Here is a 24741-nt window from a genome sequence, read left to right as displayed (position 1 = left end):
CAAGGGATGAATTTGAAAATGCCTGAAAACTGGGGTGTTACAAATCTCACCCACTTGAACTAGATTTCTTCCTCGAAGTCCGCTGCATAGAGAAAATTTGGATAATGCACCCGTATCTCAGCCTCTGGCTCCCAGGTCCACTCGGAGCCCCTCTGATGCTGCCATCGTACCTTTACCAAAGGTACTTCCTTGCTACGCAATACTTTTACTTTCCTCTCCAGAATAGCTACGCGTCTCTCAACATAATTCAAGCACTCATCAACCTCAATATCAACCAAGAACACCACTGCACCCTCATCCAACATGCACTTTCACAGACGGGAAACAAGGAAAGTGATGTGAATCTGACTGAGCTCCTCTAGAAGATCCAATCTGTATGCTACCTTACCAGACCTGACAATAATCCGGAATGACCCAGTATATCGAGGACCCAATTTCCCCCTCTTCCTGAAGCGAATCACACCTTTCCAAGGTGAGAACTTTAGTAACACCATATCGCCGACCTAAAATTCCAACTCGGATCGGCGCTGGTCGACATAGCTCTTCTGCCGACTCTGGGTAGTGTGCAACCTCTGCCTAATCTGTTGAATTATCTCCGTAGTCTAAAGGACCTCATCGGTCTGCCCCATAATCCAGTCGCGAACCTCTCCCCAGCAAATCGGGGTACGATATCTCGGCCTATACAAGAGCTAGAAGGCGGAGCACCAACGCTGGAGTGAAAACTATTATTGTAGGAGAACTCCTCCAGAGGTAAGTAGGAGTCCCAGCTCCCACCAAAATCGATGACACAAGCCCGCAACATATCCTCCAGGGTCTGTATAGTCCGATCACTCTGGCCATCGGTCTGCAGTTGATAAGCTGTGCTGAAATGCAACCACGTGCCCAGTTCCTCATGGAACTTCTACCAAAAACGGGATGTAAATCGAACATCACGGTTTGAAACAATGGAGACCGGAACCCCATGACAAGCAACGATCTCGCTTATATACACATCAGCCAAATTCTCGGCCGAAGAACTCTCCCGAATCGCCAGGAACAGGGCACTCTTGGGCAATCGATCCACGATGACCGAAATAGCATAAAAAACGTTTGCCGTCTTTGGAAACTTGGTGATGAAGTCCATCGAAATCAGCTCCCATTTCCACATGTGTCACACCCGTAAACCAAGGATGGCAGAAATGTCCGGGGGTGGAGGACTTCATGTATAGTATCACAACAAGTATAATAGTGCCCAAAGTAAATACAACCATCATAAATATAATTGAAAAAGTTATAGAATAGTATGTGTTTACATGTTTCCAATCAATTGCACTTATGATGACAAAAATGAAATGTTTGACGATTTAACGTCCCATCCTCAAAAGCGGTTGATTTCCTGTTTCACTGAATTCCTGAGAATACAAGTAGTTTGAAAAAGCGTCAACAATTAAGTTGGTGAGCTCATAAGAGTTTTATTTGAAAAAGAAGCCGTTTTCCTTGTAAAAAGCGATAGAGTATGATTTCAGAAAATTCAATATTTTCTTTATTAAACGCAAAATGAACTCTCCTATGTTATGCAATGATGTACCATAGAAAGACCTGTAGATTCCTTCTATAATCACCCAGTGTATATAAGTTATATAAAATTTAAGTTAAATAACTGTCGAATACAATGGATCTGCCCTAGATCCACAACCAAACAAGGAACAGGAAGTAAGGTGGACCCACCAATTCTAAGTTGATTGTGACTAGATTCTTATATAACTCTAGCATATACACTTAGCAATTATTACTGAAGTCTAACAATTCTAGATGAAATGTAGTTTTGATAGAAATATGTTTCCAAAGAAAATCCCATATATTTCCTAATAAAAAGTCATGTAGTCTTAAATGTCAAGACAGAGAATATATGTGTGTTTTGTACTTATAATGTTCATAATGGTAATGTGTTTCCAAAGAAAATCCAATATTTTCCTTATAAAAAGTCATGTAGTCTTAAACGTCAAGACCGAGAATATACAAGTATTTTTCCATACTTAAAGTAATTCATGCAAGTTTAAATCGGCATAAACTCGATTAATTTAGAAGTAAAACCCCTTTTCAAAGTAGAATTTTTCCTGTAAACTTGAAAGATTGTTAACTCCCAATGTGAGTCGCTATAACCATACTACGACAGAATAACCTGCTGCGACGTTCTTCAGGCGTCGGAAACGAAATGACATTTGTCACCCCCGATCGGCCGATCGGACTTATGCAAGCAGCATGGGTGTGGGTTGTCAATCCCAATATAGATCTATACACAATTATCACGCTCTCCCTACAAGAGACTCTGGTTATAACTAATTCAGGATTTTCTGTGGTACTTAAGAGTACCCCGAAGGAGAATGTCTCACAACTTACGTTAACTAGTTTACATATAGTTTTGAGTATAAAACCTCTTCCGTGGAGGAAGTGAAATCACCTTTTATGAAAATACATTTGTGATATAAATCCATAAACTATTACTATTATAGTTTATCAAGTAGTATATGAAAAACCCATTCGTTTTGAGAGTAAAACCTTTTCCATGTGGTATGCTTTTATCGAAAATTCATAAACTATACTTAATGTAGTTTATTATATGTGTTCGAAATGAATGGAGGAAAAACCTTAACATGCATGACTAATATCTGTTTATGATGATAAACTAACAATAATGCATCCAAACATTGAGAAACTTATCGTTATGCACTTTCCTCAACATACTACAAAGTGTTGTTAATATGGTAAACTATGTAACTAGTTTTTATCCTTTCTGCACTGTTTTGAAATCATCATAGAAAAATCATACGAAGTCGAAAACTAACCCCGTAAACTCTGAGAGTTTAGAAAATGTGTCTAGTTTATTCATAATTTTTATTATGATTTTTAGAAGTATCTAACTTATGTGAAAGTGTTCATAATCACAGACTGGTCCGAATTTGTTTCTGAAATGATAGGTAGTTTTGTAAAAATCAGCATAAATCGTAGAAAAATCATATGGAGATGTGAAAGTAGTCATTTTAAAGGTATAAACCTGAACTACTTGCATATTAAACAGTTTTGAAAGATATTAATTTTAAGTGGGGTAAAACAGTTCGTGAACAGGTCACAACTTTTCTGTTGTAAGCTGTCAAGTTAAGTTTTGAATATGTTTTGGTGTTTTAACTTGTATTCCCCCCCTGAAAACTGAAGAAAACTAGAAAATGTAGGGGTATGAACTCACCTTGAGTGATTTCTTGAAGAGTAGAAGGTTGAAGATGATGAGTTTCAAGTCTAGATCACTTGATGAACACACGAAGTTTTGGATGATCCTAAAAACGATTTTTGGTGTTAAGATATGAGTCGACGATCCAAGAGTGTTATGAAAACATGTAATAGCACTTGAGTTAGAAGGAAATACTTACCAATAAGTGAATAAATGACTCAAGAACACATCAAAAGTGTGGCTGAAAGTTGAGAGAAAAGAGGCCCTCTTGATGGTTTAAGAAGCGTATAATGTTTGATGGTGAAACAAATGATCAAGGAAATCCCAGGAATTTCCTTATATGGAGGGTTGCTGGAGCAAGTGGCTAGGGTGAAGGGATGTTTGGCTTGGTTTGTGTGATGTGGATAAGGTTGGACCAATGAGAAAGTGACACATAGGAGGCAAGTGGGCACACTTGACCCACTTGTGGGGTAGAATATTCTTCTTATTATAAAATAATGATTTTTAATTAAAAAATCATTGAAAAATAATTAAAATAAGAGTTCTGGGGATCTCACCCCACCAGACATAGGAACCCATAACCGACCACAACGGGTCAACAATCCATGACTATCCGTAACAAATCTGGCGATCTCACCCCTGATCGTCTCTATCTTTCAGTTCTCTTCCCCGACACCCTTGGCCTGAGCCTCCCTAATCAATCCCAAAAGCAGACAATCCGCTGATATCCTCATGCATGATACCCCATCTCAAGACCCAGACGACTTGAGGCTCAAAGCATCCGCTACCACCTTTGCTTTACCCGGGTGGTAAAGGGTCTCGCAGTCATAATCCTTGACTACGTCCAGTCACCTGCGCTGCCTCATGTTCAGGTTTGGATGATCCATAATATATCTCAAACTCTTGTTATCCGGGTAGAAAGTACAACGGACCCCATAAAGATACTAATTCCAAATCTTGAGGGAAAAAACCACAGCCCCCAACTCAAGATCATGCGGGGGATATCTCATCTCGTGCGACTTCAGCTACCGCATAGCATAAACTATCACCCGTACTCGCTGCATGAGGACCACCCCAAAACTAGTGATGGATGCATCATAGAAAACCATAATCAATAAGAGATTGTGCGTACTCACTACTAGAAAACAACCCTTTAATGACGCGCAAACAATGACACGCAGTGATTTACGATACGCAAAAACGTGTGCCCTAAAAATAATGTCATCTCTTATAAAATTTAAAGGATAGAGGACACGTATTTGTGCGTACCCTAAAATTTGTGTCAGAAAAGAAAGAAAAAAGAAATACGGAAGACGCCTATCATAAAATGTGTGTCGTGTAAGTGTGTCGCTTTATATTTTTTTAATGAAACACGCCTTTTAAGCGGGAAATGAAATCCCCAAAAATTAAAACCCTGCCTATTCCATGTGAAAAATTAAAACCCGCTCCTCTTCCAATTAGCAAGAAAGAAGCCTAGGGTTTTCGTCTTCTCTCTCTCTCTCTAGCCTAAAACCCAACCTGCGATTTCAAGAAAGACCTTAAGCTCAACCACTCCCTCTTCAGTTCTTCACCCTTCCTGTATGACTCGTACCGAGTCTGGACCCAGTGTATCCGGAAAACAAAAACAAGAAAAAGGCTCTAAAACGCCTCCCTTTCTTCCACACCCCCATATGCGAACCAGAACAGACGACGCGACGACACCCATCTCCTGCCAGACTTTCATCTCCGACATAGACACAGCCGTCGACTCCACTCCAGCCGACGATTCCATCACAGGTAAGATTTTTGATTTCCATCACATGTTTGGTTTTTGAACCATACTTTTCCCAGTTCGATTTTTTGAACGAGTTTACTTCGATTCTATTGCACCTTAGGGTTCGATTTGCTGTATTTAATTAGTTACAAGAAGGTTACTCCATTGAGGGTTTGTCTGGGAGAACTGCCTCCTCGTTCGTTTGATGGTGCGATAGCAACTGAAGTGGTTTGTGGCTCTTCGCCTTTGAAGCGTGAATTGAAATTGGAAAAGTTAAACTCGCTGATTCAATCCCCTGAAACGATTGTTCAAGGTAAGGTTGCTAAACCTTTATTTAATAAACTTTCCTCCCCTTTCTCCTAGCAATTCGAAAATCAATTTAGCAAATGAAATGGATATTGTTTTGCACCATATAACTGATCCTAATAAAAAATATGAATTCAATAAATGTTGGAATGGGTTGATGATGGTGCCAAGATAGAGTATGACTCGAAAATTAAAATAAAAATAGAAATAAAAGAGGAATCGGCCTCAAATCCTCTTATTCTCATAATTTTCCTGTGGGAATTGCGTACAGGGTCAAGGTTAATCATGAAAAAAGGTTCGAAAGCCGGTGTTTTCCCCTAAATCTAAAGCAGGACATCCTGTCAAGATTATATCAGTTGCCAGGTGAAATATTGTTTTTATTTTTGTTCACTTTGCTTTTTGAGAAAAAATCTGATATTCTTTTTTTTGTTTGTATTAGAAACTTCTATTCCAAGCTAGACTGGGTGAAATATTATCTGCCTTTGAGTTTGTTGATCATTTAGACAATGTCCAAAATCCATTTGCATCTCCAATTTACAACTTCTATGTTCTTATCGAGACAACCGGAAGCAATGAATCTAATGACAAGTAACTAAATTTTTTCTGTTTTACTTTACCTATTTATATATTTATATATAATAATAATTATATATAATATCTATCTGATTTTTGTAGAGAGAATGTTGAGGGTTTTCTTGTGGATGCAATGAAAAGTGGTTTAGTAAGTGATGGAGCCATATTACAGGATTTTAATCAAGCATCATCATTTTGGCAAATTCGTGAGGGAATTCCAGAAGCATTGCAGAAAGCTAAAGTTGTATATAAATATGATTTGTCAATTCCAGTTAAGAAAATGTATGATCTTGTTGAAGAAAATGTCAATCCCAAACAGTTAATCTCTCCAGTTTAGAACTTATCCATAATACACACTACACAAAAACCAAGTATGACCCCTGTTTCATCTAAGCAGTACACAGGTAAATTTATCTTTCATTCTGTTTACAATCATTTTTATAATCTAAATCAATTTGACTATCTTCATTCATCAATCAACTTCATCTAATCTATAATTTAATCACAGTTTCTAACAAAAAGATTTTATATTTTTTCAGATATGTTGTCATTATGAATTCAATTTTTCCTGCTCAAAGATCAATGGTGCCTATAGATTCATGTGTTATTGGGTCACAACATTTTGCATTCCTGCAACAATTGAGTAAATTACAAATTTGTCCCTCTGCTTATCTGTTAAGTTTATGAAAATGACAATTCTGCCCTTACTTGAATATATATTGCTGTTATATGATTTGCAGGCTTCTTCTATAACTGGAGGTGTATATATGAAGCCACAATAGCTAGATGGATTGTTCCAGTATCTAACAGTATGTTGAAATATTCCACCCTGACATATATATTAAATATTTTTTTCTTTTAAAAAAACTAAATTAAAGAGTAATTCTTTTTTATGCAGACAGTATTTGCAACAGATTTGCATTCACGAAACTTCTTACAACTCCCAAAACCTGTTGGTGTAGATTAAGTTTTTTTTATATACATATATTATTGTATATATGATATAAATTAAGTTTTATTTAATTATTTGAAAAATGGTCAGGTGTTTTTGTCAACAAAAATACGATTGATATGGGGTATATTGTGTTTTTTTCATACAAGGATTTGGTAAGCTCATTGCTATTAATATATCATTCACAATTTGCCATTAATTATATATAATACAAGAAACTCATTCCATTCATACGATGGAATGCAATGACTGATTCCATTCCATGCGGACACATAGTTGTTGTACATTAATGGCTTGGTATCATAATGAACTTTATTTTTGAAATTTTTGTACTTCAATGGATATCTCACTCTTTTTGTGAAGAGTATACATAAGTGCTTCTTATTAGGTTAGTAAATTTTCTAAAAAGTTTTAAGCTTTTTTTGGTCCATGTGACCTGTAAGTAAACAGTGTAGCTGTTAGATTTTTCAAAATGGCCGTTTTACCCTTGGACCAAAACTGAAAAAAACAGTATTTCACAGGGGAAAAATTTGTAAATTTCTCTTATTTGGTCCCTATGGTGTGTGTGTGTGTGTATATATATATATATATATATATATATATATATATATATATATATATATATATATATATATATAGTTTTGGTTATAATGAAAAGTTCAACAGCCAGGCTGTTAACTTAGATTTTATTTTTTTCTTATTAGGACAGTGTAGTTGAAAAATCTAGTAGTGAAAAGTGGTTTGTATACAAGTAGAATGTTGTAATTGGAAGAAATGAATATATATTTATTATGCAGGTTGGAGACGACTGCAGACAAGATGTACTTGCTTTACAAGTGATTTCGCTTCTGAAAGACATATTTGAAGTAGTTGGAATAATTGAGGTCACTCATCTCTTACATTATTACATATCTACTTCAACTTCCATACCTTTTCTTCTAATTTTTAAGCAAAAAAAAACTAATGGTGTTGAATTGAAATTTAATTATATGTATTTATTATTGTGCAGGTTGTTCCAAACACGTGGAGTAGAAGCCAGATGGGTGAAACGACAGATGGTGGATTATATCGAAAGTAAAATATTTTTTGTCCATGATTAAAAGACGTAATTGCCCTTGTAGGTGGATGAAGTACCTGCATTGATTCACCAGACTGAAGTGTTATGGGATGAAAAGAAAGCTCAAGCTGAAAGAGATAAGATGTTGCAAATGCAAGTGTTGCATTCTTCATTTCAATTGTTAGTATGAAACACAGAGTCTATTAAATGAATGCAAATTCATATATTGTAAGAAATAGAATTGTATGACATTAAATTGTATGCAATGGATTGTATTTTTTGTATATGGTATTTTATTTCTATTATGAAACATTAAATGTAAATTTAATTTAAAAATTAATAAATATATAAATATATTTTTTTAAACATTTAAATTTACGATACGCAAAAATGTGTGTCATCTTCATTTATGACATGGACTTTCTTGACAGAGGTTTTAATGATACGCATTGCGTGTCATAAATGCGCGTCGTAAATGTGAGTCGTCTATAGACGACGCGCGAAAGCGTGTCGTCTCTTGTTATGACAGAGCCTTTCTTGACGTGCATTTGCGCGTCGTCTGAGCGTTTTACGACACGCATTGCGCGTCGTAAAAGGCTGTTTTTCTAGTAGTGTCATAATCATATGGACTAATAAGGGCCCAAGCATACAAGCCCAAAAGGTGGCCCAAAGCTTGAAGCCCAAACTCGAAAACCCAACAGGCTGAGTACGCGAGGCGTACCCAGCTATACGCTCAGCGTACCCTGGATTGAACGAAATCGCACTGCTTACCACCTACCCCCAGCGTACGCCTTGGTACGCCCAGCATACGCGGTGGCCATGCAAAACGTGATTAAGAACTTATCCTATTCAATCCAACGTCCAAATTTCAGATCTAGGTCCAGAGAGGTGTTCCAAACCATAAAGTTTCCAACTTTAAAGTCATGCATGTCTTAATAGGGCTCAACATCAAGATTCTAGGTTGTCTTAACCACTAAAGACCTCATGCATGCACCAAAAGAGCCAAGATAGCATTTTTATGTCTTGTTAAACCACCTTTATGTCTTATTTAACAGCAAGAAAAGGGACTAAGAACATATAAATTTCTTCATGGCAAGATCTAAAAGAAAACAAGGCAAGATTGAAGCTTTATACCTTATGGAGCTTCTCAAGAAGGTAAGAATCCCAGATCCATAAGTTGCTCCTTCACCAAGGCTTCTCCAAGAATCTTCTTCTTCCTCTAACACACCAAAAAGCACAAAATTGAGCTCAAAAAGGAACACTCAAGGATTAGGTTTTGCAAAAACGTCCCAAGGGAGTGGAGGCTGAAAGGTGGAAAGGAAATGAGCCAATATGATGCTTAAATACCCTTCAAACCCTAAAATTTAGGGTTTCCTCCTGACATGAGTACGCCCAACGTACGTGAGTGTACGCCCAGCGTACTAGGGTGCGCCTTAGTACACTAGGCGTACACACATGTACGCTTAGTGTACTCCTCCAGCTTATATTACAAAAATGCCATTAGGGCTTTAAGGCATAATTCTTGGACTTAGGGATCAAATTGACTTCTAATTTAAAACCAAGGGATGAATTTGAAAATGCCTGAAAACTGGGGTGTTACAACTCTCCCCCACTTGAACTAGATTTATTCCTTGAAGTCCGCTGCATAGAGAAAATTTGGATAATGCACCTGCATCTCAGCCTCTGGCTCCCAGGTCCACTCGGAGCCCCTCTGATGCTGCCATCGTACCTTTACCAAAGGTACTTCCTTGCTACGCAATACTTTTACTTTCCTCTCCAGAATAGCTACGCGTCTCTCAACATAGTTCAGGCACTCATCAACCTGAATATCATCCAAGAACACCACTGCACCCTCATCCAACATGCACTTTCACAGACGGGAAACAAGGAAAGTGATGTGAATCTGAGTGAGCTCCTCTAGAAGATCCAATCTGTATGCCACCTTACCAGACCTGACAATAATCCTGAATGACCCAGTATATCGAGGACCCAATTTCCCCCTCTTCCTGAAGCGAATCACACCTTTCCAAGGTGAGAACTTTAGTAACACCATATCGCCGACCTAAAATTCCAACTCGGATCGGCGCTGGTCGACATAGCTCTTCTGTCGACTCTGGGTAGTGTGCAACCTCTGCCTGATCTGTTGAATTATCTCCGTAGTCTAAAGGACCTCCTCGGTCTGCCGCATAACCCTGTCGCCAACCTCTCCCCAGCAAATCGGGGTACGATATCTCGGCCTATACAAGAGCTAGAAAGGCGGAGCACCAACGCTGGAGTGAAAACTATTATTGTAGGAGAACTCCTCCAGAGGTAAGTAGGAGTCCCAGCTCCCACCAAAATCGATGACACAAGCCCGCAACATATCCTTCAGGGTCTGTATAGTCCGATCACTCTGTCCATCAGTCTGCAGTTGATAAGCTGTGCTGAAATGCAACCACGTGCCCAGTTCCTCATGGAACTTCTACCAAAAACGGGATGTAAATCGAACATCACGGTTTGAAATAATGGAGACCGGAACCCCATGAGAAGCAACGATCTCGCGTATATACACATCGGCCAACTTCTCGGCCGAAGAACTCTCCCAAATCGCCAGGAACAAGGCACTCTTGGGCAATCGATCCACGATGACCGAAATAACATCAAAAACCTTTGCCGTCTTCGGAAACTTGGTGATGAAGTCCATCGAAATCAGCTCCCATTTCCACATGGGAACCTCTAGCTTGCCATGCGGCCTCTGATTCTCAACCTTGACCATCCTGCAGGTCATGCCTCTCTCCAGATACCAGCCGATCTCCCTCTTTATACACGACCACCAATAGCTCAATCTCAGATCCCGATACATCTTGGTATCCCCCGGGTGGATAGAAAATCGAGACTTATGAGCTTCCTCCAACACAATTTGTTAGACCCCACCAGACATAGGAACCCATAACCGACCACAACGGGTTAACAATCCATGACTATCCGTAACAAATCTGGCGATCTCACCCCTGATCGTCTCTATCTTTCAGTTCTCTTCCCGGACACCCTTGGTCTGAGCCTCCCTAATCAATCCCAAAAGCAGACAATCCGCTGATATCCTCATGCATGATACCCCATCTCAAGACCCAGACGACTTGAGGCTCAAAGCATCCGCTACCACCTTCGCTTTACCCGGATGGTAAAGGGTCTCGCAGTCATAATCCTTGACTACGTCCAATCACCTGTGCTGCCTCATGTTCAGGTTTGGCTGATCCATAATATGTCTCAAACTCTTGTTATTCGTGTAGAAAGTACAACGGACCCCATAAAGATACTAATTCCAAATCTTGAGGGAAAAAACCACAGCCCCCAACTCAAGATCATGCGGGGGATATCTCATCTCGTGCGACTTTAGCTACCGCATAGCATAAACTATCACCCGTACTCGCTGCATGAGGACCACCCCAAAACTAGTGATGGATGCATCATAGAAAACCATAATCAATAAGAGATTGTTCCAACTCTTTAGCACTGTCAAAAGTAACAGGCCTTGAAGCTAACACACTTGACTGAATTTGGGGCGACAGTCCCCAAATATATCTCTCAATCTTCTTGCTCTCTAGAGCAGCCATCTACGGGCACAGAATTTCCAGATCACAAAATCTACTAGTATATGTTGATATATCAAAACCAACCATTGAAAGACCCCAGAGTTCCTGCTCAAGTTTCTGAACTTCGCCTCGCGGACAATATTCCCGCAAAAGCATAGCTTTGAAGTTCTCCCAGCTGATCGAATTAGCCACTACTAGAGTAAGTGACTTAACGTGACCATTCCACTACGTTAAAGCTCTTTCAGAAAAAGTACAAGCAACGAACTTGACTTTGCTGTTCTCAGGACAAGAGCAAATTTCAAAATTTGCTTCTGTCTTTTCTATCCATTCCCTTAATGCCATAACTCCACCAGTTCCATTAAAGGTCCTGGGTTTGGCATTGGAAAACTCCTTGTAAGTGCACTCTCGCGAGTGTCCATGACCTTCGCCCTGGTTAGCAGGATTTGTACCAGCTCCAGACCCACTAGCACCAGAAGTACTAATCTGAGCCATAGCAGCAGTTATAGCTGCCGTGACCGCCGCTTGGAACATAGCGGGGTCAAACTGAGGAGGTGGTGGCGGAGGTGGTACCGGTGGTTCATCAGTATTTTGACGTCTTGGATTCCTACGTGGAGGCATCTTTTTCTATAAAGTCAAAAGATACAATGATCATAAGATATCAAGAGTGAATATGAATCCTGATATCTCTGAACTAAAACAGATAGTTCGATATGAATCTTGGAATGAATTGGAAATAGAAGTCTATGACAAGTACAACTTGTAACTGAATAATATGAAATTAAATGGTTATTTTTCAAGAGTACGAAAATGCATGTCGATTAAATTGGCATATTGAATACATAAGTCTGGAAAACTTGACCCTAAACAAATCTACAATACACCAAATTCTGAGAAAATATCGACATCATAAAGACCTATCGAAAATAGAATTTTCGTGGTCTTACTGAAAAACCCTGAAAAATAACACTAAAACCTAACCATAGACTTAACTATAACCAAAAGAGTGAATAAGAAACGAGTAGAGTACTTCCTAATGATGACGAGTATCATATGGATGTACCCTCAACTCGGCCATTTGACGCTCCATAGCAAGCAGATGCCTTTCATACACTGTCAAGCGTGCTCGAAGCTCTATGACTTCAGCTCGAGTTTCAGCTAATGCTTGCAATAGAGATTCATTGTCCCTTGTATTTCTCTCACGAATATGCTCAAGACGATGAATACTGACTGTATTAATTCTCATATTGACAACAACTTCCCCGATTCGGTTGATGGCTGTTCTACCCTGAATTTCATTTCGAGCAACTCTACTAACTATAATTGGCAGGACTCTGTCTGTTGAACCTCCTTCGCTTAAGTTGTAGAAGCTTATGTCTCCGTTGTAAGGCATTGGTTGATTCTGCTCTTGACTCCATGTTTCTAAGCTTTGTACCCACATAGGCGTCGGACCTTGGAAAACTGGACGAGGGTTAGGATTCTGAGCAACTGGTGGTGGATTATAGGCTTCTGATCCGGAATTGTTATCTTCAGGAAAATTCTAAGCAAAGTCATCATCTATGGGAATCTCGTGATTTTCCTCTGGTTCTATATCTTGTTCTTGGTTTGGGAAATACCGGTTTCCAGGTATGTGAAATCCAGCCATTGTTATCTAAGCGAGAATAGGGATGAGAGATATAGAATATAGTTAGTAACGATAAGTTTCTACAAGAAAGACCTACAATTAACAAATAATGTACTAAGTACAACTTGTTCTTGATATTACTATAACTATAAAGTGCATATTAATTATATATAACTTGGTTATATTCAACCTTCGATTAAATGACCCGGCTCTAAATCCACAACCAAACAAGGAACAGGAAATGAAGCTAAATCACATATTCTAAGTCTATATAATTTTTAATTATATATAATTGTAATATACCCTTAATATTTATAGTTCTACCCTTAATTTGTTCTATTGTTTTCACATGTTTTTTATTAGTATATAGTGCCTAAATACCCCTACGGTATTTTAATCTTTACGTTCTGTTCTAAAGTTCTTCTGAGTATGTATGGTAAGTTTTAGACATGCCACAACACCACTATCACTCCCAAACACATGTTGGTCATATTTCAAATCAATATAGTTGATCAGGCTATATTAATCCCAAATATGATTACATAACTGTCCAGGTTTGACTCTAATGTTCAACATCCAAATACTTTTAAGTTCTTATGACTGTGATACTGTACTTGTAAGTATGAGTGTTAGTATACTTCTTGTAAAAATACTTAAATTTTAAAAGTATACTTGTAGTCAGAGCTCTTAGCCCCAAATGTATTTATAGTTTGTATATCTTTTATGTATTGATATACTAAGTTCACTATAAACATTGCTCTGATACCAATCTGTCACACCCCCAAACCAGACGGCGGAAACGTCCGGGGGTGGAGGACTTCATTTGTAGTATCACAACACATGTAATATAGTAATCATAGTACAAACAACCATTGTATTAAAAAGTATAAATATTTACATGTGTTTCACATTGTATACTGAAACCAAAAAGTTGTACAAAAGGTAAAGACAAAACATAAACTGCTCCATCTTCAAAAGCTCGGGTGTACCTGTCTACGGGTTCCCTGAGAATACAAGTAATTTGAAAAGAGAGTATCAACACAAAGTTGAGTGAGTGCATAAGTATTTATGTTTTGTAAGAATGTTTTCTGTTTCTTGAATATGTAAATTGTTTCCAGAAAATCCTATATTTTCTGTTGTATATGAAAAGTAGTTGTATATGTATAAAACTGTTCTATTTGTAAACCAATGTTCTGTATTTGTAATCTTTATGTAAACTTGTATCTTGTTAACTGTATCTCGTAAACTGTATCTTGTAAACTAAATGTTGTAAACTGTATCTTGTAAACTGTATATTGTAAACTGTATCTTGTAAACTAGTACTTTGAAAATGTACTTAAGTTTAGTAATTATACACTAACGTATTGTTGATATCTTTTAATGAGTTATTATAACCATACTAACTAGATGGCCTGACCCAATGCTATGAATGCGTTGAAAGTTGATGATAACAATTGTCACTCACAGGCAAGTATGCCTGACTGAAGCTAGCAGTCTGAGTGCGGGAGTGTCAATCCCAATATAGATCTATACACACATTGTTTCGATCCCCTGCTGGAGACTCTGGTTATAATATCAGGACTTTACTGTATTGTTTAAAATGAATTAAACAAACTGTACTACTTGACTCATAAAAGTATATAACGTTACATGTATAACAGTTATGAAAACCCAATGTAAAAACTATGAAAATGTGGGGGTATGAACTCATCTGTTGTAAGTTACTCAAATGTAAGATTGGTGTAGGATGCTAAGTGTCAAGTGAAGACTTGAGCACACACTGATCCTATTGAACATATAATGACACATATATGTTTATAACTAGTGTTTAAACAACTAATTATATAAGTAAAGACACCCTAGGACATGGAAAACACTTTGATTCAAGTGCTAGAAGTACAAAGGGTTGCATCTAAGGGTTGTAGGGCCTCATATAGGAGTTTACTGCCCAAATGGTATCACCATATGAGTTTACGGCCATTGGGTTTATGGTCCAATGAGTTTACAGTCGTAAAATCATGGTAATTTGTACCATTTTGTGTGTTAAGGTCCTACAAGTCATTAGGAAGTGTTCTAGGTTCAAGTCTAAGCCTTAGGAAGGAGTGATGGCACAATTGCACCACTAATTAGTGTTTACGGCCCAAGGTGATTGCCTTGGCCGTAAACACCTTATGTTCTTGATTTCTTGATGTTTTCAAGTAGTATAACTAGTGAGTACTATACAAAGAATGGTACTCAAGGGTTTAGAAGCCTTTAGGGAGGTCTAATGTCAACATATGCACATCTTAATGGGTTTACGGCCAAGGGAGATTGCCTTGGCCGTAAACTCCCTTTGTTCTTGTCAATTGGATGTTTTCTAAGTGTTCTTCAAGTATTTCTTGCACATAACAAGCTTTGGAGAGAGTACTTACAATATAGAAGCTTGATAGGGTGATTAAAGTCCAAAAACACTAGTGTGTGTTCTTGGTGTTCTTGGTGAAATGAAGAACACTTGCAAATCTACCAAAATGGAATGATTTCATGGATGAAATCATGTACAATCACTAGATAAGGAGATGTAACAACAATTCAAGAGAAATAATTCTTACATTTTTGGAAGATCAAGATGAAGATCTTATGGTACTTGAGAGAGAACTTGGGTGTTCTTGACTTGAAATGGAAGAAAGGATGAAAAGTGATGTAAACTCATGCATATAGCATGAGTTCACGGCCTAGCCATGAGTTTACGGCCCAAACATGAGGTTTGGCGGTAAACTCCTCTTTAGGGGTTTAAAGTTTGATTAAGGCACAATTGACTCAAGTAGATACTTCCTAATAATCGATTCTTGAATACACTAGGCTTAGAACACCCAAACAGACTCTAAACAATGCTAAAAGATAGCAGAAACAAGTCTTTTTTGATTGAATTGACTGAAAGTACAAGATAAAAATTTCGGGTTGTCACATTATCCCCCCGTTAGAGAGAATTTTGTCCCGAAATTAGAGTTTAAGCAAATAAGTAGTTACAAATAACTAAACGAAAAGATGAGGATATTTCAGTTTCATTTGATCGTCGCGTTCCCAAGTGAATTCAGGTCCTCGTTTGGCATTCCAGCGAACCTTCACTATCGGGATAAGGCTTTGCTTCGTTTTCTTGACCTCTCGGTCCATGATTTCTACAAGATCTTCCACGAAGTTGAGGCTCTCGTCGATCTCGATCTCGTCGAGTGGGATAACAAGAGTCTCGTCGGACAAACAATTTTTCAAGTTCGAGACGTGGAAAACAGGATGTATGTTACTTAGTTCTTGAGGTAGTCGGAGTTTGTAAGCTACGAGACCAATTCTAGCAAGAATCTCGAATGGTCCTATATACCTTGGATTCAACTTGTCACGCTTTCCAAAGCGTATCATGCCCTTCCAGGGTGAGACCTTCAACATGACGCGGTCACCAACCTGAAACTCCAAAGGTTTTCTTCTTTTGCCAGCGTAGCTTTTCTGTCTATCTCTGGAAGCTTTAAGTCGCTCTCGGATTTGTACGATTTTCTCCATGGTTTCGCGAATGATTTCCGGACCAGTGAGGGAACCGTTAGGAACTTGACTTCTAGCTAACTGTGTATCGCCCACTTCAGCCCAGCACAGAGGGGATCTGCACTTACGACCATAGAGAGCTTCGAAAGGAGCAGCCTTTATGCTAGTGTGATAACTATTATTGTACGAGAATTCGACAAGGGGTAAATGAGTATCCCATGCCTTACCAAAGTCTATCACACAAGCTCGTAACATATCTTCTAAAGTTTGAATCGTCCTCTCACTTTGTCCGTCAGTCTGAGGATGGTAGGCTGTACTCATGTCCAACCTAGTTCCCAAAGATTTTTGTAAAGACTGCCAGAAGTGGGAAGTGAATCTACTATCTCGGTCGGAAATAATAGATATTGGAACACCATGCAGTCTAACGACTTCTTTGAGGTAAGTTCTTGTTAGCTTTTCCATCTTATCAGTTTCTCTGATCGGTAAAAAGTGCGCGGATTTGGTTAATCTATCGACGATTACCCAAATAGTATGATAACCACCCGATGTCTTGGGTAACTTGGTTATGAAGTCCATTGTAATCCGCTCCCACTTCCATTTTGGTATTTCAGGTTGTTGCAATAAACCTGAAGGTTTCTGGTATTCTACCTTTACTTTGGCGCAAGTAAGACACTTGCCCACGAAGGTAGCGATTTCAGCCTTCACGTTAGGCCACCAGTACAGTTTCTTAAGGTCCAGATACATCTTGTCTGAACCTGGATGAATAGAGTATCGAGTTTTGTGAGCTTCATTCATGACTACATCTCTCTAACCACCAAACTTAGGTGTCCAGATTCGATTCATGAAACAATAAACTCCATCATCCCTGACTTTGAAGTTTTTATCCATTCCTCTCAATGATTCACCTGTCACTTTTCAGGTTTTAAGGCCTCTAGTTGAGCCTCTCTGATCTGCGTGGACAGATGTGAATGGATTGTCATGGTCAACAACTTTACTCGGCGTCTCGAGTATTCTTTTCTGCTAAGGGCGTCAGCTACTACATTAGCTTTACCAGGGTGATAAAGAATTTGACAATCGTAGTCGTTCAGTAGCTCCACCCATCGTCGTTGTCTCATGTTCAGCTCTTTCTAGTTGAAGATGTGCTGGAGACTTTTATGGTCCGTGAATACTGTGCATTTCATGCCATATAAGTAATGTCTCCAGATCTTCAGAGCAAATACTACTGCTCCTGGTTCAAGGTCATGTGCTGAATAATTGACTTCATGTGTCTTTAGCTGTCTTGAGGCATAAGATATCACCTTTCCTCTTTACAGAAGAACACATCCAAGTCCTTGATTAGAAGCATTGCAGTACACTACAAAATCCTCTGTCCCTTCAGGAAGAGATAGGATTAGTGCACTACACAAAGCTCGTTTCAGCGTTTGAAACGTTGTTTCTTGTCTTTCTCCCCAGCTAAAAGTTACCCCCTTTTATGTGACACCGGTCAAAGTTTGGTCAAAAATAAATTGATCAATAATCGTAATTGGGATGAACCAAGTGGTAGAGTTTGTAACAAGGTTTCCAAAAACATAAAGAACACTGAAATCCGAGTTATAACGAAGAAGTTATGACCAATCGAAAATCCGCGGAAAAACCGGCAAAACAAGGTTCAGTGTAAAAAGTGAATTTTAGATAAAAGGATTTTTAGCCTAAACAATCTAAATGAAAGTTGTAGAATATGTTAAACCGAGAACGTTCATAAAAAGAACGTCAAAATCTGACTTCGTATGAGGAAGTTATGATTTTTCGAAGTTTTGGTTTAGCTGTAGACAGCTAAAAATTCGAAATATAAACCGATCGATATTTAGACGACGCAACTTAAATGAGTATCGAAGGTCTCGTCAAAACTAGCAAAACGGTAAAAAGACAGACGAAAACGGACGTCGGATGAAGAAGTTATGAATTTTTAACGGATTCCCGTCCCGTTTTGTTTAAAATAATAATATTAAAAATAAATTCAAAAGCAGCCGACGAAGTCTAAACGAAAGTCGTAGAGTATGATTTTACCTACGCGTGCATATAAAGAACGTCAAAAATGGAGCTCGTATGCGAAAGTTATGAATTTCACAAGTTTTTGGCACGAAAATCGAGAATTTGTGCATAACCGAGAAATTTCGCATGTCACCCTTCGGACATGTCATCATCATGTGCGAACCTCCATGTGTCATCTTCTGGTTGGACCGCAGTACACGTGTTACCTTCTGAGTGGACCGCATCCGCGGTCCAATGAGCTTCGGACAGCCTCGCATGAGACACTCATCGGATGACCCTTCGCATGCGTGGCCTTCTCCCATTGAACCGAAGTCAGGTCCAGTCCGAAGCCTCCAGCTGTCCGAACCCTCGTACGTGGCTTCGCTGCTGACCGACGCATGGCTGCTGACTCACCCTTGCCTCGCCACCTGTCTCCCTTCGGCCGAACCCTCGCACCCCTATATAAAGGGTGCGAGCCTTCTTGGATGGAAGGGTTTTTCACCCCATTTTTGGCCCTTTTTCACTCCTCTCACTTCCATAACTTCACAAACAACCCCCAAGGTCCCGATATCGTGTATAAAGCCCGAAGCAAGCCCCGGAGCCCCGTAATTCTCGAGAAGTCATCCTCTCTCCTGTCGAAACTCTACCTGGTTTGAGCCGGTTTCTCGTTAAATAAACTCTTTACGGGAAACGAAATGCTGCCCAAATCACCGCTTATCAAAGTGAGTTCATACCCTTATAATTTACCTTTTCAATGGTTTTTAAATGCTTTTAGGGGGGGGGGGGATACAAGTTTAACACAATAATAAATTGTGTTAATAACTATATGTGATAATAATCACATAGAAAATTTCCGTATGCTTTTAAGAATTATCAAATACTTCCAAAATAACTTAAATCCATGTTAAATCTTAAAAGTCATGTAAACTCCGTTAAATTCTTTGAAAAATGTTTTATAAACTATTTCAAAATATAAATGCCAAAATCATGTTTATATATGTATAAATATATAATTAAGATTTGAAGGGCTTAGGACTAATGGATTATCTTATATCCTTTTCCTTGTTTGGATGCGGAATTAAGGTTGTGTTATTTGTCCGAAGGTCGTTTCCTTCTTAATTATATATATATTATACATATATGAGTCTAAAAGGTTACTCCTTTTAGTATCATTACCTTTGTATCAGGCTGAGCAAAGGTGATATTCCATGAGAATTCATGCTAATCAGATAGAACATATAAATTATAATAGGTATAATTTATGATTCAAAACTAAATATACAAGTATGATTCATGACTGTATATTTTCCAAGGAAATTACCAAAATACATTCAACTATACCAAGATATGTATAATACCTTTAATATAAAAACAACATATTAAAGAAGTAAAGACACATCATACCTAGTTTGCATTAACAAAGGTACTATACAGAGTACCAGGGTTAGCAAACACGTGGTAATGCCGGGTTTGCATTAGCAAAGGTACTATACAGAGTGCCTGAGTTAGCAAACACGAGGTAATAATACGTCCTGCCAAGTTTGCATTAGCAAAGGTACTATACAGAGTACCCGAGTTAGCAAACACGAGGTAATAATACATTCTGTCGGGTTTGCATTAGCAAAGGTACTATACAGAGTACCCGAGTTAGCAAACACGAGGTAATAATTCATAATTCAAGTATTTTAGAATACACTGTTTTACAAGAAACCAGGGTTTTGATTCAAAACAAATCAAGGGTTTACACTTATCAAATACATGTTTGAAAAACTAAGAATATACTGTCAATCATTATTTCAGAATGATTGGGTTTTCAAAACTAATATACATGTAACGTTTAATATGCTTTTTATAAGACTCTGTATTCAGGTTGTTTAATTCATTTTAGACAACAAAGGAAAGTCCTGACATTATAACCAGAATCTCCAGCCGGGGATCGAAACAAGTGTGTGTAGATCTATATCGGGATTGACAACCCCGCACTCAGGCTGCTAGCTACAGAGCGTTTGTTTCAGGCCATCCGTCATAGTATGGTTATAATAATAACTACTCATTAAAAAGGTATTAACAATACGTTAGTGTATAAACAAATAAACGAAAGTACACCTTCAAAGTACCAGTTTATAGAATACAAAATACAATGGTTTAATACAGTTTTCATTAACACCTGGTGGAGCCAGGCACACTCTCATTTTCAAGTTTTCATAAAGGAATACAAATACAAAACAATAATACAAAGAGAACGGTTTATGGATTAAACCACTTATCCGATGGAACTTAGTCACTCAATCTCTGTAAACTAGTATAACATAAGAGACCTTTAGTGGTTAATTCTATAATTACTTAGTTACTACATCATAGTTATACATAAGTAAAATCCGATTGACAGTGAAATGTGTGACTTCCGCCTTACTTCCGGTTCCTTGTTTGGTTGTGGGCTTAGGGCAGATGCACCCACTTGACTGTCCATTCGATATTGTGTTATGTATAATCAGTATAAACTAAGTAATTACAGAGGGAAACTATTGAGGTTATCAATCTAGCACCTCAGGAAATATAGGATTTCCTGGAGAAACCAGTGAACTTATCCAAAGAACTTAGGGTATACTTAACAGAACTAAAATACTTATGAACTCACCAGCTTAAATGCTGTTCTACTCTTTCCAAATAACTTGTATTCTCAGGAATCCAGTAGACAGGTACACTCCCGAAGCTTTTGAGAAGACTACCTACTACCGTACTGCGACTCTTGTCTTCTACTGTACCTACTTTAGTGTTTGAATATGTAATGTTTAAACACTTATGTAAAACTTATACTTATTAATGCAATGGTTGTTTGTGCATTGATTACTATATTGCATGTGTTGTGATACTTACCTAAAGTCCTCCGCCCCCGAACGTTTCCGCCGTTCTGGTTTGGGGGTGCGACAGATTGGTATCAGAGCAGTGTTTATAGTGAACTCAGTATATCAGTCATAAAAGATATACAACTATAAACCCAATGGGATAAAAACACTCTGACCAAGAATTATACTTTAAAAATATATTAATATATTATAAAAGTATAAGTACATGCAGAGTATATATAACAGAATGAGTATCACGAGAAGAACAAAACTAAAGTATTTAGATGTTGGACATTGCAGTTAAACCTAGACAGTGACGTAATCATATCTGGGATCAATATAGCCTGATCAACTATATGCATCCGAGATATGACCAACATGTGTTTAGGTGAGTGATTGTAGTGTTGCAACTGGTCTAAAACTTACCTAAGCACCAGAAAAATTCTAGAACCAGAGACTAAAATACTATGGGAGTATTTTAGGATGCTATAACAAGGAAACTGAAAACTTGTTAAGTTCTTGTATCTAGAAGTCCAATAATCAAACTCATAACTAAAATAACATGGAGGTATGTTACATACCTCTGGGGAAATGTTAAAAAGATCTTTTCTGATAGGTCTATAATTACTAAGTGGATACGTTAAGATTATATATAGCCGAGATTTTATAGACTTAGAATATGTGATTTTCACTCTACTTCCTTTTCCTTGTTTGGATGTGGTTTTAGAGTAGGATTACTTATTCAAAGGTCTATTTGATCTGGATTATATATAATAGGTACACACCATGTGATTATAGAAGGACCAGAAATAATCACCTTCGTATATATATATATATATATATATATATATATATATATATATATATATATATATATATATATATATATATTAATTTTTCTCATAGATTCTTTAGACATTCCCATTCTCGTATAAACCCGTTAGATAAACATAGTTACTCCAGCAATCAATAGAAGAGTCGAGGAGGATCCAACAGAATTTCAATAAGAGAATCCCAAGAAGACACATAGGAGAAGTAAACGAACTATAGAAATCATTTAGTGCCCTTACCCTATTAAGGAAACCAATGAGATATTCGCATGAACTTCCGAGATTTAAAATCTTCATTACGAAGTAATGAGGGTCAGTGTCAAAATCAGAAGTAAGATAGCCCAGGAATTCAATATACCTACAGAGGAGAGGGACACCCTATAGATACCAGGAGAGAACAAATCCTTACCACCCAGAATAGAACAAAGGAAAACCACGCATGATTCATGTTAAGTGTTCGAGCACCTTTTCATCCAAGTAATAACTAGTAAATCGGTTCAACCTAGTGAGTTAGTGATTTCATTACTCACATTAGGTTTGGAGCTTATCCTTTTTTCCTGTCATAGTTAAATCAGATCACGGAATCTTAATTGATAGTGATTACTTCTCAAATTCATAAGTCTATTTTATGTAGACACTGTTATAAATTATTTTCGAATATTTTCAAAAATTGGGAAACTATATCCACCAAACAAAGGTAACTTAGTTTGGATAATACTCGGTTCATAACTATTCTAGAAACTTATTCCTGTTCCTCACCAGGACTGCATCATAGGGATGCAGGTCGAATCATTGAGAACAATATAACAAAACGAAAGATTAATACATAGATACAAATGGTTAGAATACATCTAGGGACACGATAGTCGCTCACGAACTCATTTTCTTATCATGTAACATAACCATGCCTCCAAAGAAGTGTAACCAACCCACCAGCAAAACACCAATCCTTCAGATAGATGCGGCTACGTTTCAAGCTGCGGTCACAACAGCTGTAGCAGCTGTCATGGCACACCTTAATGCTAACAATACAAATGTTAGTAGTAATGCTATCGGTAGCCCCGATCGTGGTGTTGGCCAAGTACAGCAACGAGCACCTACTTGTAAGGACATCTCGAACCTTAAGCCTAATATCCTTAAACGAAAGTTCGAGAACACGAAAGGGAGTTGTTCAACTCAAGAACCTAACAGAGGGCAACGAGCTGGGGCAGTCAATACCCCCATCAGCCCTGTTATTCTAGCACCAACTAAGCCGTATATAGGAAACCTCCCACACTGCAGCAAATGTAACTACCATCACCATGGAGGTTGCCGAAAGAGGCATTGAAATAGATGCAACTTGAAGGGGCATACCGCCCGCTTCTATAGAACTCCGGTTGTGTTCATCACTTCAACTACCGATGTTGGAACCATTCCCATATGTCACCTTTGTGGTGAAATAGGACATCACAAGAGGGACTGTCCAACAGAGAAGAACAACGGGGGAGCAGGAGGATTTTGATCCCAACACATGGGAAAGCATCAAAGAACCCTGCTATATTTTGGTACACTTCCAAACCCCAATAATTATCTATAATTATGATTACTCTTCCGTTCAAATTAAATCATACACTTATATAAAAATTTGAAACCCTAACAGGTAAGCTATGATGACTTAGTGTATACATAAGGGTCATTTATAATTAAGATTTGTAGACCTAGAGTGAGTAATCCCGCCTCACTTCCTGTTCCTTGTTTGGTTGTGGATTTAGGGCAGGGTTGCTCAGTCAAAGGTCTTACAAATCTTAATTATAGATGACTTGTATACACCAAGCGATTATAGAGAGACCTAGTAAGGATCGTTTCATGAAAGTTCATAATTTCAAATTAACAGAACCCTCGTATTGGTAATACCCGCCAATTTTGAATCAAAAAGGGGTTCGTAGTAATAATAACAGAATAAAACCAGAAGTGCTGAAAACTTAGGTACATAGGATATCACCCTAGTAATCATTCGTCCCAGAACGACTTAATATCTATTTCGTCGAGAAAATTCTAACATCCTCATTCGACATGGTTTGGCCTGGCCCTTGCCATGTGAAAAATTCTTATGCTGTATAAGAGAACTTTTTCCTTAATCAGCCGTAAGATGAAATTCTTTCAATCCATAACACAAAACCCTTAGGTTGTCTCTCGTTTCAAAACTTCAGAAGTACCCATGCGAAGAGTACCCCGCCATTCTAGCCTACTCAGTAGACAGGAAACTTCAAACGAAAAGCACCGAAGTAGTCTTAGAAGTCAGTAACTACCGAAGTACCTCAATAGATCTCATAGGAAAATCATTGTACCGCAGGTCAAGTTCAAGAATAGAGACTAAGAACTCATTAAGTTAATCTATCGCTGTTAAGTGTATACACGAGGGTGGTATATAAGTTAGACTTAACAAGATTAAGGATGTGTGCTTCCGCCCTATCTCCTGTTCCTTGTTTGGTTGTGGACCTGGGGCAGAGTCACCCATCCGAACGTCTTG

The 24741-nt window shown here is 38.1% G+C and overlaps 1 protein-coding gene and 1 long non-coding RNA gene across 3 annotated transcripts; both read left to right on the top strand.

Annotated features, from left to right (window-relative positions):
- The first annotated feature begins 4712 nt into the window (after positions 1-4712).
- Positions 4713-5745, top strand: LOC145111378 (uncharacterized). The gene is made up of 4 exons (XM_079047661.1): positions 4713-4981; positions 5080-5271; positions 5536-5627; positions 5704-5745. The coding sequence occupies exons 1-3, from the start codon at positions 4786-4788 to the stop codon at positions 5583-5585; spliced, it is 438 nt and encodes a 145-aa protein (XP_078903787.1). The 5' UTR covers positions 4713-4785; the 3' UTR covers positions 5586-5627; positions 5704-5745.
- An 832-nt stretch (positions 5746-6577) lies between these two features.
- LOC145111113 (uncharacterized) lies at positions 6578-8054 on the top strand. 2 transcript variants are annotated; one of them, XR_013710176.1, is made up of 5 exons: positions 6578-6646; positions 6736-6789; positions 6880-6944; positions 7587-7673; positions 7799-8054. It is a non-coding gene; the product is annotated as an uncharacterized LOC145111113 (long non-coding RNA). The 2 variants fall into 2 exon arrangements; XR_013710175.1 differs by having other exon boundaries at positions 6736-6944.
- Positions 8055-24741: the final 16687 nt, after the last annotated feature.

Source organism: Lactuca virosa, chromosome 5 (assembly GCF_052849685.1).
Source record: "Lactuca virosa cultivar CGN04683 chromosome 5, Lactuca_virosa_CGN04683_v6, whole genome shotgun sequence".
NCBI classification, from domain to species: domain Eukaryota; kingdom Viridiplantae; phylum Streptophyta; class Magnoliopsida; order Asterales; family Asteraceae; genus Lactuca; species Lactuca virosa.
Note: the sequence above shows the minus strand (reverse complement) of the source record. Positions and strands in the feature narration are given on the sequence as shown.